Raw genomic sequence first — 17,020 nt, forward strand, 5'->3', positions numbered from 1 at the left:
ATTGATATTCTGACTCGGAGGCTGCAAATGGCTTGGTGGCAGATGGAGTCTTTTGTCAGGGAAGGAAAATGGCAGCTTGGGAGCATCAACGCCGTTTTCCCTATCAGCTTGGCTGGCGGGCGGTGACCTTCTGCCGCTCAAAGAGATCCCCTTGCACATGATCAATTATCTCACTTCCATTGTTTACTGGGCCAGTGGAAAATGATTCAAATGTCTGAGATTGTATGTGTAATTATGAAGTTGGTGTTTGTTGTTGATGCATAATGAGGAAGCAAATCCTAGTTTGTCTTCTTGTACCCTTTTAATCACAGTAGAAAATGAATCGGTGCAAGATTGACACACACACAACCAATACATGGCAGCTGTTTAGCTCCATTTATTTCATGTTGTTACAGAATTATTGTAATTGATTTTAATGATTTCCAACAGTTCTTTAAACAAAATTGTTAATGGAAGCGATTCCTCAGGAGTGCGGATATATCGCATTGCTACAAGTGGTTTTCATTACCTTATCTGACTCAAAATAGATAATTTGCTCAGGTTAAAATGTCTATGCAAATAAGCATGTTTATTCTATTAATTTGGTAATGGCTCTTCTCACTACACAGATAACACAGGCAAACAGAATGAAATGGTGATATGCAGTCATTATTTCCGGCTGTAAACAAATCTAACTCGGAGTAAAATATCGAGTGAACCTGGGGGAAAAATAAGGAAAATGAAGAAACGATGCAAAAAGCAGATGACATTGAGACCCCAGTTTAATATGTATGTATTTCAGCTTGATGGTTGATTTCATTAGCGGTTCTCATTGTTATGCACTGACTGTCCTCCTGCAGTAAAATGGTAATATTGTATTCACTTAGCCTCAATATTGAAGGAAGTGTTTGGATTTGAGTGGCTTCCTTCAGAAAAAGTGTTGTCGTCCTCCTCCAGATTCTGATTATTATTAATTATATTGCTACAATATATAACACATTGATCTTCATTCATTCCAAGATCTTGAATGTTACGTGCTCTAATGTCATGTGTTATGTGATCTGTCCTATACTCTTGAGACCGTTGTCATCAATGGAGCTAAACATACATTCTATGGAGGAACTGTGTGAAACATTAATAAGGCTTTTTGTGGTGGTCTGTTTCAATTTAGCCTTCATATAACTGCTTTCCTGTCCAATAAGAAAATGGAAAGCAATGGCAATACAGCTCCTAAACATTACTATATATTTGACAGTTTGCGATGTGGCTACTACACTCAACAGGCTAGTTTTTTGTGGCACTGATGGTCATGGCATCATGTTGTTAGGCTTGGAGTGAAGGTGTGTATATCTGGAACTGCACGCATTGGTTTTACTGTTTGCTGTCAGGAATCTCTCCGTCTCCGTGTTGTTCCTTCATCGGCTCAGTGAATGTGTGGAGTGCCACAGGGGGTTGCAGTTGTTTTGTGTTTTTGTATGAACAGCTCTATTATCATTGATACGCTACCAACACGCATCTCGATTTCTTCTTATGCTATCAGTCTTTGGCATGCAACAAAATACACCGTTGTGTGATAATGATGTGTGCATTCAGTAGATGTTGGTAACGAGACATGCAGATGTAGGAAGTGAGATTGAAAAACAGCAGAAAGCCCAGATGCCTCAATCTCATTTATCTCATTCTCTTCTTAGACCAGTCAGTATTTTGGCTACAGAACGACTGCCAAACTCAAGGAAACTCCCACCCCTAGTCCCAATAGTGATACTAACCACAGTTTACATGCTGCATGTTGTCTCCATTGGTTTAAAGCCAACTCTCTCAACAGTTTGGATACAAACCATATGCTATGAAGCAAAAGCAGCAATATGTGGTCATATTTCCTGTCGTATTCCAAAACTCCGTGACCATGGTCGTAGCCTGGTACAATAATATTTTACATCTATTCAAATGTCCACTTATTATCATGGTGGCTTGGAATGGCCAGTGGTGTTCACTATAGTCATTGTTAGCAACGCTCCATGTCACTGTAGAGTACACAGTGTCTGAAGTAAGCAGGTGATGGAAATATTCATACAGCAGCAGAGAAGAAGCTCTTTTTGTGAACATGGCTCATCGGCAGACAGGAAATTAGTTATTTTACCCGCACATTTATCAAAATAGAAATATTCTGATGAGTATCCCAAGTGACTCTCCCACATCTATTGAAGCCACAGCTGCATGCACCGCGCGCTTAGTATTAAATCTCCAATGACTTTCAGGTGTTTTTGAGTACTATAAGACTCTTTCTTCTTCCTCCTCATCTCCAAGCCGTTGTCCTGCGTTATATCCCACAAGAATTAGTACACTTAAAATAATGAAATGCACCATTCATTTTTATAACCTTCGCCTATTACTCTCTTAAAATTACGATGTGAAACGCGGTTGCAATCTGGTGCCGGGAACAAAGAACTCTAGATGGCGAAACTGTGAAGTATTTGCCTTTGACACTTCAGTTTGTGATAACCTTTGATTCAATGACTAACAAGCAGAATGTCAACAGGGACTGTCTATGTGCCATATTGTTCAGCCTCTGCAAAGATAACGGTGTTATTTTCATGGTCACATGCAGAATTGCCAGCGCCTTAACAAATATAGTGCTCGTGTGAAAGTGAGGAGATGTTTTGAATGTACATATTCAGCCTAAAATATGCAGCAATGCGAAAACTCATTAATTAGGCTTAATTCAAATTTCATTACTAATGTAATTAATTAAACCGTTGTAAACTAGTGTATTTCTTTCATTGTTCTCCTTTTCCGTTTGTGTTCTGTCGAGTATAAGGTTGTGATTTATTCAGTGTTGTTCTATTGGTTCCAAAGTGAATTGTTTGTGTCTAAAATCACCTAAAGCGTTGACTTTAATATCTGGACTTAACAAATTGAGATTTGAAAAGACAGTGCAGTGCACCTGCGGTGTGGACATCTGTGTTGCATTGTCCACTTTAAGGAGTTAATTGTTTCTTTTTCATTTGTCTGCTTGGGAAACCTGTCAGCTGCTGGCAGCTTCTCAACAGGTGTAACCTATAGCGCACCGTTTTCCATTTGTTCAATTCATTTTCCCTTTTTGCTTCTCTACAGGCTATATTTGTTGCATGTATTTTCACTGCCACACACACTGCTAATGATATTTCTGGGGTTTGATTGACATAATAACAATATAAAGCGGAATATCGGCCTTTGTAGGTGCTGCGGTGCAAACAAAAATGACGTTTTCCCCTTAAGCTTAAGCTGTGCTCAGCTCAGCTAATCGCAAAGAAACTTGCAGATGGTTGAAATCATCACTTTACCACTCGTACTGGCATTAAGACAAAACACTGAGCATCAGAGTCTGGAGAATCAAAGCTGGAAAGTCTCGTATCTGTCAGTGTTTCATGCTAGTCTGTTGTCTTCATCATGCCTGCTCCATCCTGTCTGAAGTGTTGAGGGCCCTCCTTGTTTCTTTGTGTTCCAAGAACTTGTGATGAGCGTTTGGTCCCATGGTTCTCCACGTCAAGGCGACCAGTGTTGAGATGTGACGCGTCAGTCCCCATACATCTCCATCAGAAGGCTGATGTGAGAGTCCAGCTATTGAAAACTGTCTTCTCCTTCTGGCAGCCTGACATTATCTTAGCTGTAAGGCTGCAGTGCCAAATTAGGAGGTTAAAATTCCTGATTATCTCACTTTTTCCGTGTCATTGACCTTCATTTAGGACATTCAGTGTGTGTGCAAGCTGCACAGGTGTTTGTTTCAATGTAACCAGCGTCGCCTGCTTCAATAAAGCAGTGGACATATGGACACTGTGTGACTAATGCTTTGAAAGGGACACTCGGGATCTGTTTTATTGCTTCATTTGGCACACCGCAGTCCCACGTCCCATTACGGTTGCCATGTGATTTATGTCGTGCTCTTGTGTGTGTGTGTGTGTGTGTGTGTGTGTGTGTGTGTGTGTGTGTGTGTGTGTGTGTGTGTGTGTGTGTGTGTGTGTGTGTGTGTGTGTGTGTGTGTGTGTGTGTGTGTGTGTGTGTGTGTGTGTGTGTGTGTGTGTGTGTGTGTGTGTGTGTGTGTGTGTGTGTGTGTGTGTGTGTGTGTGTGTGTGAGAGATGTTTACCTTGATCCTGGCTGCCTTCTATTTCATCTTGGACATTGACGGTGGGGAGAAATGGGTTAAAGCCTTGTTAGGCCCCGTGTTTCCCCGTACATAAGTGCTGTTTCTTTGATCATCTGAAGCACGAGAGTGTTATTGGCATCGCCGTGTCAAGCCTTAAAGACTGAGAGAACCTTGGACCTGGAATCACACCGTCAGACTTCACCACATCACCTTCCACCTACAGACACTTGATTGATAACAACTACAGGCAGATTTCTAACATAATGTAGTTATGTAGCATAATCCAAATGGCCTCCTTGCAGCTGTTTGTTTACCAAGTAAATGAGACATTATTAAAATGACACGAGGATGTCTTTGTCTTCTTTTACAGTTGAATCTACAATAGTAGGAGTCCTTGGCTCTGCTGCGTGTTATTTAGTTGTGCAGAATGACAAATAACCTTTTCACCAGCATCCTTCTTTCTTGTTTAATTTGTAGCTATGCTTCCTGTCAGATGATTGCACCTGATTTATATTCAAGCTGTTGTTTTTTTTCCCCCTGTTTACATGCAAATGCACACCTTTCACAGCCCAATAATATCAAACTGAGATATTCAACTGCTGAATTCAACATTTTCAGTCACAGTCCAACTGCATCGCCACCTTGCTTTCTGTGAGTAATTGAAGTTTCACACAAAGTGATGCAAACAATGTTTTGTTAACATTGTCATTTTTATCATACACATGAAAAAAACTTCACATCATAATACAGAAACAAATACTCGTTAAAATGATGCCTGCAGCAAATGATGGTGAACAAATGAAGCAGGATTAAACACGGAGGGTGTAGTGGTGAGTTCTGTCATGTGTCGTGATATTAATATGGTGTACATGTGATAATCTGTAACACGTTTTGGCTTGCCTTCCCATCTCCACCCTTTTTGTAAAACACTACAAATACTAAGAACTGGCTGCATATTGCCACAAACAGGTATACCGTCGCTCTGAGATTATGATTCATTTATATTGAGTGTAGCATTCTATTGGAAAATAAACTGCTCCAGCAACGCATTAAAAAATGGAAAATGTCATACAGGGGTACCATTCTCCCTGAACCACCTGCATTTTCTAAGCTAACAACAACAACAACAACATCTTAATAGCAGTTGATTAGGAGATGCATGCAATTACTTGTCCTTTTCTCACTCTCTACCCCCTCTCCTCCTTCTTCTCTGTATGTGTCTAATTAAAAACTGGAGGCTGAGCTCCACATTTTATGGCTAATGCTCGCTGCTGATGGGGCAGCAGTAGGCAGGAGCTCTAGGAGCGTGTTCATGATGGATGTCAGTCTGCGCAGAAACATGTGGAGGCTCCCACCCCCGGAACACCCCTCGCGAAAATGATCCACATGCAAACTGCAAAGCTGTGCCGACACTACTGTGAAGGACAAATGCTTTTCTTGAAACATTTGTCTTACTGAGGCCTCGCATCATTCATCAGAGTCCATTTGCCTCCTTTAACTACCAGCCTTTCCAATGTATTTGTGGCGGCATTCAATATTTGTTTGAAGCGGTCGATGCAAACGGGAATGAATTTTTTGGCGCGAAGGTCTCCCTAAAAGATGGATGTGCCTCGAAGAACGATGACAACAGAATGCCTACGCTCTGTGTATTTGTGGTAATTCTCAAGTGCAAAAAATGGATTACTATCCTTTGCAGTATGAGCGCAGGTGGATCTCATCGCTGGGCGCGCAGCATGTGTGCGTTCTTGCAGAGGAGGTCAAAGATGTGATTACACTGATGCATAAATGACTACGGCTGAGACAGGCAAATCAGTGAATAGATGGCGTTTTGAAGGTGTTTAGTAACACTAGGGCAGGCCTCGCTATGGATCACAGTTAGTGACAGGCGACTGCATCAGTGTCACAGAGCATCCCATTGGCTCCGCAGTGTAACCAACACTGCCCCGCCATCTACCACCCAACAGTAATAGTCCGTCGATCAGTTGCTCCATAGATTCGGTTATTTACAACCTACATCCGGCGTCTTCATCTGAACTTTTTCCATCTTGGATGACAACCATCCCTGCACACGCGCTCATGAACACACACACACACACACACACACCCTCTGGAAAGCACAGAGTTTCTTTTTTCCTCCCAACATGCTCATTTAAAAAAAAAAGGGGCCCTCGCTGCAAAGAGAGAACCGGAGATGAATGGTAAACCGGCTTGTGATGCAGAGTATTGATTGTTTAGCAATGCCATGTTTTCCCTTTTAATCACTCTGCACAGCTCTCGTGACAGCATGCTTAGTGCAGCTGAATGCCATCAATGGAAAAAGTAAGAAGAATATTCAGTTCACAATGTTGGAGAACGCCATCCTCACATTTGAGAAGCTGGCTAAGTGTGGATTAATTTTCTGTTCGTATAATTATTATTTCTTGCGTATGTGAGGTGAACAACATTGCGGAGGGTTACATATGTTTGATTGTATGCTAAATTAGCTCATAGGTTCCTTTTTTTTAAAGCATTCATTGCCTTCTGAACACTAAATGTTACCTATAGTGTCACCTTATTAAATGACAACGTGACGTTATTGTACACATTCTGTTAGTTTCCATTTGAAAATACTTCCATGGAACCATGGCTTTAATGGAACATAAATCCCCCCACTGCAACACCACCAAACATAAAAGGCAATAGTTGGCCTTGAAACCCCCCTTGTGCCTGACTCTACTCGATGAGTAATGCTGTGTGTTAGTGTAGTTTTGCCCCCTGATGCAGGTCAAGCTGAAGTTCCCTTGCTTAGCTCGTGGGATGGGTCGGACAGAGCACTTCATCACTTTCCAGGTAGAGTAGGAGTCAAGGCCAGGAACAATAACTAGTCATAGAGAAGACACGGGCAGAATGAAGAACTGGAAAGTCATAGGAGCATGGTGCTCCAACTGAACTGAGGGGGAACCACTGAACTTGTTGTTTACCTACTGCAGCCACACGCACTCCATTTCATTCTTTGACCATAAAAAGCCTACATTGAGCTCTCATCCTGCACATCTCGTGAGTGTAAACCATAGACTGTATATAAGAAGTGGACGGAGTCATCGCGACGTCACTCATTTTGATTTTGCCGTCGCCATCTTGGATTTCGGCTGTGGCTATGTTGTTGTTTTTCGCAACCAATGAACAGAAGTTGCTATATTTGGAATGCGGAGGAGTGACGTAGTGACGGCTCTGGTAGCGGCAGCGACCTGTCAATCGCAGTAAGCCCGCCCAAAAGCATACTCCGCTTTACGGTCTATTTCACTCTAAAAGGGACCATCACAAATATTTTACTTAATTACAGCTGGTCTGCTGGGTGACCTCAAAGAGAGGGTGAAAGAATGGCTTTAAAAAATAAAAAAAAAGTACGAAGGCCAAACAGTGAGTGTGTTGTTGCCATTTTTCAGCAGAAGAAATGAATTGTGTTTGGTCGGATGATGGACACCCGCAGTGATTTGTAGGGTTTAGGAGTGTGCAGGTGATGACAAAGCAACCATGTATAGAATCTATCAGAGAGATGTTGATGTCTAAGGAGGTGGATTTAGCATTGTGATGTACGGTAGTGCTAATTAATAGGCCGCCATTAATTCAGGGCAATTATAGTCAGAACTTGACATATCCTCTTTGTTTTAAATAGTTTTTTCAGCCACATACTCTTTATTTTCATCACAGATTGTTGGAGGACAGGCAAAGGACCTTTAGGTGATGCAGCTCTGTATCCTAGAACAGTGTCAAGACTCTCTGATACACTACCTCTTCCTCTTGCGTGTGCCCTCTATTAGCTGAAAAGACAATATGTTTGCAGACCGAATACTGCTGATCCATGCTGACGACTCTGTTACTGGATTATCATTGTTAGCATCAGCCATCTGTTACTGTGAAAGAAGATAACACGGACAAGAAGGAGCACACAACGGAAAACAAATGCTTACGTGCACCCAATAACAGCACTATGTGGTAAAATATACACAGCTCCATCACACACACACACAAAGACACAGCTGACATACCTCTCAAGCTCCCAGTTACACTATACTTGATAATAACAATTATTAATAAATGGTAATTTGATAATTCAGTTAATAGTCGTTTTGACTGTTAAACAATGATATGCTAATTATCAACGTTTACTATTAATGCTATCATTTATTTTAACAGTTTATTGTTGCACACTTAACATTTTATATATTATATCAAGTATATGTTAATGGCCGAGTGTTATTCACATGCTAGTTGGGAGGATGTGTTGCCCTCCAACAGAGCCAGGCTGTTATCCTCCTTCCAGTCTTTATGGTAAGTAGGTCTGTTATGATAAGTAGCTTAAATCAATTAGATTGATTAGTCGATAATAAAAAATAACAGGTAATGTTGCCTTAATGAGCAAAATTGAGCATATTTTCCAAAATGTCAAACTATTCATGTAAGCTAATAAATCACAGAACAACTTCCTGAAAGCTTTTAGAATATCAGGTGTTTGACAATAAGAACCAGTTCAGCAAGTAACATCAACAAAATGATCCAAATCGCAGATAATGGTAGAAAAACAAAAGAGCCAAAAGAAAACAAAGTGCACACTTGATTTGAGGCCAACTGTATGATTTCTGGTTAGCTGCTTCTGACAACATGTTAGATTAGTTGGTTTGCCTCCTCACAGCGGGGGACTTCCTGTGTTTGAGTCGGGGCTTATCATGTTGGGAGTTTCTTTGGTCCTGTTGGTGTTTCAGTTTCCCTTTACATTACAAAGACATGCATGTCAAGGGGACTGGAGACTGCTAAAATAGTCTTCTGTTGTGCCCTCACACCTGTGATGGACTGGCAGAGTGATGACGCAGTTTCACTACTTTCTGCCTGATGCACCACTGCATGCTGGGATCGACTCCAGCTAGCCATGACGTTGAATAGGTACATGCAAATAAGCAAATTACATTATTCCAGCCACTAACTCAACATTATTTGATCCACCTTATTTTATTGTACAAGCTAGTTTGCATAGGCATAGGCAGAATTCTTAGCATTTATACCACTCGATAGAAATGTGAACGTCGGGCTGTTATTATGGGAAATGTTATATAATGTGAATGTTTGCTAGCAGAGTGTGTTGTATCAGTGGTTAGATTGCTTGTTTGAATAGCTACAGCAGCCTACATTCAAATGATTGATGGCGTTTTGTCTCATTAGAATCTCTTCAATTCTGTTGATACGTTCATTGTTTTCGCTTTGAAGAGAAATTTGTACCCGGAGGACGACAAGCTGAGTTATTCTTGTGGAGTCATATACGTGGACATGACTTTGATTCACTCAATCAGAGTCATTTGTGCCCCCCCCCCCCCTCCTTGGTATATAAACACGCGCATCCTGCTGTTTGTTTTTCACCGCACATGCTTTCATTAGCTCAAAATGGTGTACATACATCCATCACATTAATTAAAAATGTTTATTAAACAACCATCATACGGTACTGTTTATAGCCTATAACTTCAAGCTTATTTGCTTGTTAAACTCATTTTAATTTCTATTAATGAAGTCAAGGTGGCCTTTGTAGATGCTGCAAAACAGTCTTTTCCTTCAGAGCGTTTTTGCCTTTTGCTCATATACTTGAATGTTTTTGCGATACTAGAGCTGAGAAATGAATTCAACTGTAAATCTGTGTTTAACATTTATAAAGGAAAGACTACTCCAGACATTTCACAGCTCTCGTATTGATAGAAAAGGATTATGCAGTAGAAAAGAAGTACCCAGTAAGAGATCATATCTTCAGCAAATTGCTCTAAAACGAAGAGGTAAATTAACAATAACATTTAGAGTGTGAGAGTTTGTGACACATTTTTTAAAAATCTTTAATCCTTGTCACAAAAAAATTCCACCCTGTTGAATATTTAATTGAATTTGTACAGATTCATAATTAAGCTGCAGAAAAAAATCCTTTTGATTTGTATTAGCATACTTGACATCTTTGAATGACAGGTGAAGTGTGATGCAGCAAGGTCAAAATTACACCAAATCATTTTTTTTATTTTTTGAATGTAGATTTATAAATCTTGAAAGCACCTTTTTGTTCTTTGTTCCGCACAAACTCACACTACCGCAGGAAATGTTGGCCTTTCCAGTGAAGCGTGGCCGCAGCTTTCATGTCGTTTACGTCTCATCAGTGCTGTTCCTGGTTGAGGGATGATACTTGCTATTCAGAGGGTAGCTTTGTCTCCTCAAATTAATCAGCCGCTCCTGTTTTTTTTTTCTTGTGCAGAGGAGAATCACCGGGGAGATCTGGAAATTGTTGGGAGTAATGTACAATACAATAACAAAGGCTGGCTGTAAAACACCAACCTGGAAACATGCGTTGAAGAGGATTTCAGATGTGGGCTTTTGTGATCAGGGGGATGTGAATGGGTCATACATAATGGGGGGAAAAAATCCAGGAAATGTGGGGCTGATTAAAGAGCACGGTAGTGCTAGAATCTCCGTGGCGTGATTTTGACGATGGGAAGAAAGACAGTGGTCTGAGAGTCATCAGAGGAAATGGCGGAGGCTATGATTGCGGCTCCTGTTTATTCATCATTGAGGACTTGATGTAAAGATTGTGGAAGGATGAATATAAATGTGTTCCTAAGAGACTGAAGATGGGCTTACTGCTTTATTAGACAGTTTTACATTAAAGAGTTGCAAAGAGATTTTACATGACAAGATGACGAGTCGGCAGTAATGTACCGATTGCGTGTGTCTGTAATGTGTGTGTGAGTCTATCACTCCAGTCTGTACTATATGTTTCTGAATATTAAGGCAACTGAATGCAAAATCACATGAAATCTGCTGTTATGCTTTACATCAAACAAAACCTTGACAATTCATAATTAGTATTTAATTACAGTGTACTTGGAATCATTCATTTTGACATCGGAGTTTGTAAAATAATTACCCAGATTTATTATATCTAGTGCTGCAACTAGAGGTTGTTGGTAATTATTATGTTAGCAGATTATATTATTTTATTATACAGTTAGTAGATTGACCATTTACTCAATACAAAAAGGGATAATGATGCTTGATAAATGACTTCAACAATAGAAAATAGTTCTAAAATAAAAACAATTCTGTCTATTATTAGTAAACCAATCATTTCAGCACTAATGCAATACAATAAACAATACCATTGGATTATCGGCCAACGTCATTTGTAGTGATCGTGGACAACATGTTGCTTTCACAAAGGAGTTGTACACATTGAGACGTCAGTGGTTGAAATCCAGTATTGTTTTGACGGAAATTCAGATGTGTGTTTTCCTTCTTTTCTTTTCTTTTCTTGCATCTCTAAGTATTGACTGGATTGTGTTTGACAGATATGGAGTTCGGAGAGCGGCTGACCTCCCCATCATCAGCCCCGTCCTCCCTTCACATGGCCTCTTCTTCAGCCGGCTCCTCCCCTGCTCCACCCCAGACACCCTCCTCAAAGTGCAGCCCGGCCCCGAGCCCTGCAGGCAGCTCCCTTCTCACCACCTGTGGTACACACACACACACACCACGTAGACGTAGGCACAAGATCAAATCTGACGTAAAGTTAATTGCTATGATATATTATTTAGTTTCAAGTCATTATTTCTTATAATTCTGCCCAAGGTTGATGAACTATTTTTGGTAAGTTTTGAGTGTGCAGTGCTTCAAACGGCTTTCATCGTCACAAACAGAACCGCCTTAAATCCACAAGATATGAATAAATGTAAATGAATGCACTATTCCGACTGACTTTATCAGTATGCACTTTATAACTATACTGTCACACAGACGTGAGAGAAGAAAAATGAAGAGGAGACGTCCAACTAAACTGTGTTGAAAACACTGAATTAAAATTGTGCCACAATAAGGGGGCTTAAGACACCTTCTCCCAGTCTTAACATGTTACAGACAATTTGATAGGAATGGAAAGACTGTCGAATTAATGAATGCCTACAATTAAAAAGCTTTGTGTACGCCCTTGTGAATGTCTTTTGACAACCTTTAGCTCCAGTTTATCCTGTGTGATTTGACATCACACAGTCTGTCAGCCTCTCAGTGTGCATGCAGCCGCCAACATCCTCTTGTTTTCCCTGAATATTAATTGTGGTCAAAGCCATTATGCATTGAGGAGCGGTGATGCATAAGCTGTCAGATTACCCCTGACCACAAAATAATGTGCAAATTTACATACTGTGGTTTGTGATTATTTTTTTCTTTCATGATAAGATGCCCCAAAAAGTAGTGGGTTTTCTTTTTGTGTTTTTTTTTTTGCTGTGCTATCACAATGAAGAACACATTAGAGACGTTCTCATAAATTATTCATTTTCAAACCCCCACACCAAACGTGCACAGAAATTTCCCAGATAATTTATTTTGGGCTGAACACTATACAGCACATTGGCACCTCTGTAGTCACATAGCTGTTATGATTATCAAGTAAATTCAGTTCTTTTAAGAGATGTCCGATCCCCTGTGGGAAGTAGAAGAAAGATACCACAAGACCAGAGATGGTTACACCCCTTTCAATACAATTGTTCTCAAGCTTTCATACTCTTAAAAGCTTTGTAATTGCTTTAGGTGAGTGAGATCCAAGAAACATGTTTATGGATCCCCCTCCTTGTGAATTTAACCCAGTTAGAACAAGTGTCTGACTCCAGAGTGGCGTTTGAGGAAAGGCGTGACCTGGTTATTTTTAAGTAGTGGTTCAAAGATTTCACTGTTCCTGTACAGCAGGTGTGCTGTTATAACCTTAACAGACTCTTGCAGATTAGGCCTGTGTGGTTTTTAGGGTTTCTAGCTCCACTTTCATGTCAGTTAAACTGCACTAACCTTTTCATTGAAGTAAGATTACATTAAGAGGTTAGGGTTTGATGTATCAACAGTTAGAGTTAGATGCATTTATAGCTTATTGACCAGATAGTGTTGATCATTTATCATTAAATTGATCAAGGAATTGTAGCCAAAGTTACTTCCCCAGATGAACAGCTGATTATGTCCTGTAACAACCGTAATAAGACGCACTGTTTAGCCTTGTTAGCTTTGCATTTACACAGAACAAATCAACTGGGCTTTGCTTTTATCAGGCTGCTCTGGGTTGTTAAAGTTGGGCTCAGCAACATTGGCGAAACCAGCAAGAGTAAGCTAGATTTTGAAAGTATCCAATTGAAAAGCCCAGCCCAGTGTTGCCAACTCTTTTCCAATGGAAGCAGCTAGCAGCACTAGCAGCACCTGCTCCAAAAGTCGCCAAATCTAGCAAGAAAGTCGCCACGTTCAGGCCTCCCTCCAAAGCCACTCCCCCAAAGTGATCACTATGAAGGTAAACATAGTGTTTATTTATAATGAACGTAAACAAGGACCATGGCTTTTGTTAGTACTCACAGCTGTCGAGCTAGCAGCTTGTGGAAGACTCAAGTGGATACAGGCAAAGTGTACAAAATACTGTCTAAAGAGGTCCTTAATGGTATCATTAACAATTTCTGATTTGTATAAATGAATAATTAAACCATGATATGTTCAATCGATTGTTGTGTACTGTATATGTATATAGAATATCAGGATAGACCGTCTTTCTAGATAGCGAGATTAACCAAAAAATGAATATGTGCGTTAATATATTATAATTAAAGCACTCTATGAACTGTGTCCTTTGTTCTCCAGGCCATCTGCGGCAGGTACCTGGGGATGAACGTTCAAATATTTCTGGCAGCTCCAATGGTTTCCCTTTGGTCAGCTATCCAGCTTTTGGGCTCTACACATCAAGTTCAGGTCGCTCTGAGTTTGGAGGCCTTGGAAGTCTTGGCTTGTCTGCCTTGGCTGCTCACTCCCAGTTTGGTACATTTCCAGGTAGGAAATGCGATGTGTTTTTCTATTAATGGAAGTAAAGAGGAAAATTTGCTTGAGGGTCGAGTTAATTGTTTTCAAACCTGTCGTGGAAAATATTTTGGTGACTTCCGTCGATTATATCATTATTCTAATGGGGAGGTACATTGTCAAACTCCATTGCAACAGAAATATAAGTTTACCTTACATTTCTCTTCCCTTTTCAGATTTTTACATGTTTTCATGTCAAAAATAATGAAAGAATTTCTCCATGTTATCTGATTTCCTTCTCTTAAAGTGATATCATGACACTCAGCACAGAGTGAATGTAGGTTTTAGAGAGCAGATGCTGTTTCATAAGAACGCTGCACTTGGGGAAACTGCAGCAGCTGTGATTTTTCTAGTAGATGAGGTGAATCTTTGCAGCTATTCTAGCAGATGACCTCTGCTTTAATTATTCAACTCTCAGCATAAAGGGATGACATAAGTGGAATTCACTTGTTGTCAATGCAAAACTTTACTTTGAGGCGATTAGTGCTTTTGACAGGTCGGCTAAAACGTGCTCTTATAACATGTTGGCAGATTTAATTCTCTGCACATAAAGATAAAGTGTCAGTTTGTGCCTAACTGCATGGTATCTCGCCCCCCCCTCCAGACTGGTGGCGGCCATCTGAGGCACATACCAGCGGAGCCGGGTCCTTCTTCCCTCCTCTTCTAGGTCTGCATCCCATATTTGCATCAACCTTCAAAGGCCACAATCCCACTCACTTGCAGTCACGTACCTCAGGTAAAAAAAAAAAAGAGCCAGCTCCTGCCTACGGTATTACATGTTGTTATAGATTAAAGCAAAGCAAAGAGGCTCAACAAAGAATGGTTCCATAAAGATGTTTTTTATAACTTTAAAATACTCCTGCTAACATTATGAGACTTATTGTCCTCCTAATGTGTTTGACTCATGTTGCTTGTTCTCATTAGTTTCCATCTATCAGTTTCTGTAGGCGTAGTTGGAGCAGTGAATGGTAGGAGTGCTGCTTTTCCTTCTGGGAACTCTGCTGTGACCACCAGTTCATTTCCAACAAAGGGAAACACTGAGAAAACTAAAGCCAACAGTAGTCGGTGTCAAAAGAACAGCCAGGACCTCGGCCAACTGCACCAGAAGATCACCCAGACAAAAGAAAAGGTTAACGCTAAGCACTCGTGTACAATACACTGCATTCAAACGCACTTCATTGTTCTGGTGTTCCTGGTTCCATTTCTCCCATTTCACTTGATTCATTTTTTTAATTTCATTTTTTAGAAACCCAACAAAAGACCACTAGAGACCTCCAGCATGAGTGGCAGCCAATCGGGATCATTGTCAGATATTTCCTCCAGCGATGGTGAGGAGAGCAGCAGCGATCCCGATGACATGGAGGACGACGACGACGACAATGATGAAGATGAGGATGATCGGAGCATTGACAGTAGCAGGTCTGATTCAGAGAAAGACAGTCAAGTGAAAATGAAAGTCAAGGTAAGTGTCTCAAACTTTTAGGGTTTGTGTTTGAATATTCAGCAGCATACTCGGCTTTAAAATCAGTGGACACCATTGGCAAAGAGTTTCTTTTCTGAATAATGTACTAACATAAAAATGTCTGGTAAAATAAGTCGTTTTAAAGGGACAAATTTCCTCTCTGTTAAGTGCTGTAAATGTTAGTTGGTTTGTCGAAAATAGCCATGGTGGTGGGTGGCAAACTGGATGTATGTGCTAGCTGACAGAGCTGCCACTGTGAGGCTATCTCAGTAGGAGCTGACATGACATGCTGTCTTTTCCTCATCCTCCTACTCAGCGGCTGACACAGAACACTTGTGAGAGTGAAAAGAAGAGACCTTGCACTGCGGATGGAAATTCAACTCAAGACCGTCGACGTGAAACCGTTCCTTTGACTTCCCCGTACCGCCTGCATTCCTCTTCCCATCTCGCCGGCCTGTCGCAGTCCGCGGCGCTGTTCCTCCAGAGCTCCGGGACTACAGAGGAGGCCGGCCAGCAGCACATCAGTGTGATCCAGGCCACGGGGTCGGCAGCCGGCAACAGTCCCCGAGCACCGTCCCACAGGGAGGCCTCGCCACTCCCCTCCAGGTCCTCATCCAACAACTTCTTCTCTTTCTCCGTCTCATCGAAACACTTCCATCCTTCCACCTCACAAAAGCACTTCTCTCATTTAATCTCACCAAAGCATAAGATAAGAAATGTGCCGGATTACAGCAGCAAAGTGGATAGTGCAACATCAGTAGAAAACAAAAGAAAAAAAGCTAAGCAAGTACAATAAATAATCAAACAGTAAAGGTATAATAAATAAGTAAATCGTTAAAAATTCTTGCACATATGAGGTAGGAAATATAAAATGTTTATATTGCACAGGGTAGTTTTATTGCTCATACATACATTGATATTGGTACTGATATTGCACATAGCTCTGTCTCCTCCTCTTCCAAACATGTCGCTCTCTCCCTCTCTTCTTTACCCAGACCACCAACCCTGTTAGCCTCACAAAAGCCTCCACAGAAACCAAAATTCCTGATGCCCTCTCTGAAGCACACCCAGCTTGTCGTTGGCACGAAGGAGAGCAGTGGAAACCTTCCGGATGAAAGATTGTTACATTTGAAGAGTTTTAAATTGAAACAGGTGAGTTATATTTGTTATTGATTGGTGCTATGAAGCTGCAGCTTTTATTTTTGTATCCACATTCTGCCCAAGGTACAAAAAAAAAACGAATTACTGTAAGGAAATCATGTGAGTCTGACCGCAACATGACAAGAAGCGACAACGCATTTAGCTCTATTGGGAATACTTTACAAAATTGACAAGCAATTAGCTCTTTTACGCTTTGGGACGTTTGTTATCAGGAGTCGTCTTTTAAGGACTCTGTTATTGTCACTATTTTGAAAAGGAAGGAAAATGTAGCAGTCTGTAACAAGAGGGTTTTAATTCATATGATGGTGGTACATTAAATACAGGCTTTCGATTGAGTATGACAATAGCAACAAATACACGATGACAGCTGGAGTCGCACAATGGCACTAAGCCAAACAATTTGAAAATATTTTCCACA

At 40.8% G+C, this 17,020-nt stretch overlaps 1 protein-coding gene across 4 annotated transcripts in view; it reads left to right on the forward strand.

The window, feature by feature from the left end:
- baz2bb (bromodomain adjacent to zinc finger domain, 2Bb) overlaps positions 1-17,020 on the forward strand; it is a 50,801-nt gene that overhangs the window by 17,476 nt on the left and 16,305 nt on the right. For all 4 annotated transcript variants that reach the window (XM_076108145.1, XM_076108140.1, XM_076108159.1 and 1 more), the window contains exons 3-9: positions 11,456-11,617; positions 13,767-13,952; positions 14,584-14,715; positions 14,918-15,108; positions 15,226-15,441; positions 15,758-16,047; positions 16,437-16,593. In XM_076108145.1, coding sequence (XP_075964260.1) covers positions 11,458-11,617; positions 13,767-13,952; positions 14,584-14,715; positions 14,918-15,108; positions 15,226-15,441; positions 15,758-16,047; positions 16,437-16,593 — 1,332 coding nt within the window. In that variant the 5' untranslated portion in view covers positions 11,456-11,457. The remainder of the gene's footprint in view (positions 1-11,455; positions 11,618-13,766; positions 13,953-14,583; positions 14,716-14,917; positions 15,109-15,225; positions 15,442-15,757; positions 16,048-16,436; positions 16,594-17,020) is intronic.

The sequence above is a fragment of the Anarhichas minor genome, unplaced genomic scaffold, assembly GCF_050575085.1.
Source record: "Anarhichas minor isolate MPS153535 unplaced genomic scaffold, ASM5057508v1 ptg000004l, whole genome shotgun sequence".
NCBI classification, from domain to species: domain Eukaryota; kingdom Metazoa; phylum Chordata; class Actinopteri; order Perciformes; family Anarhichadidae; genus Anarhichas; species Anarhichas minor.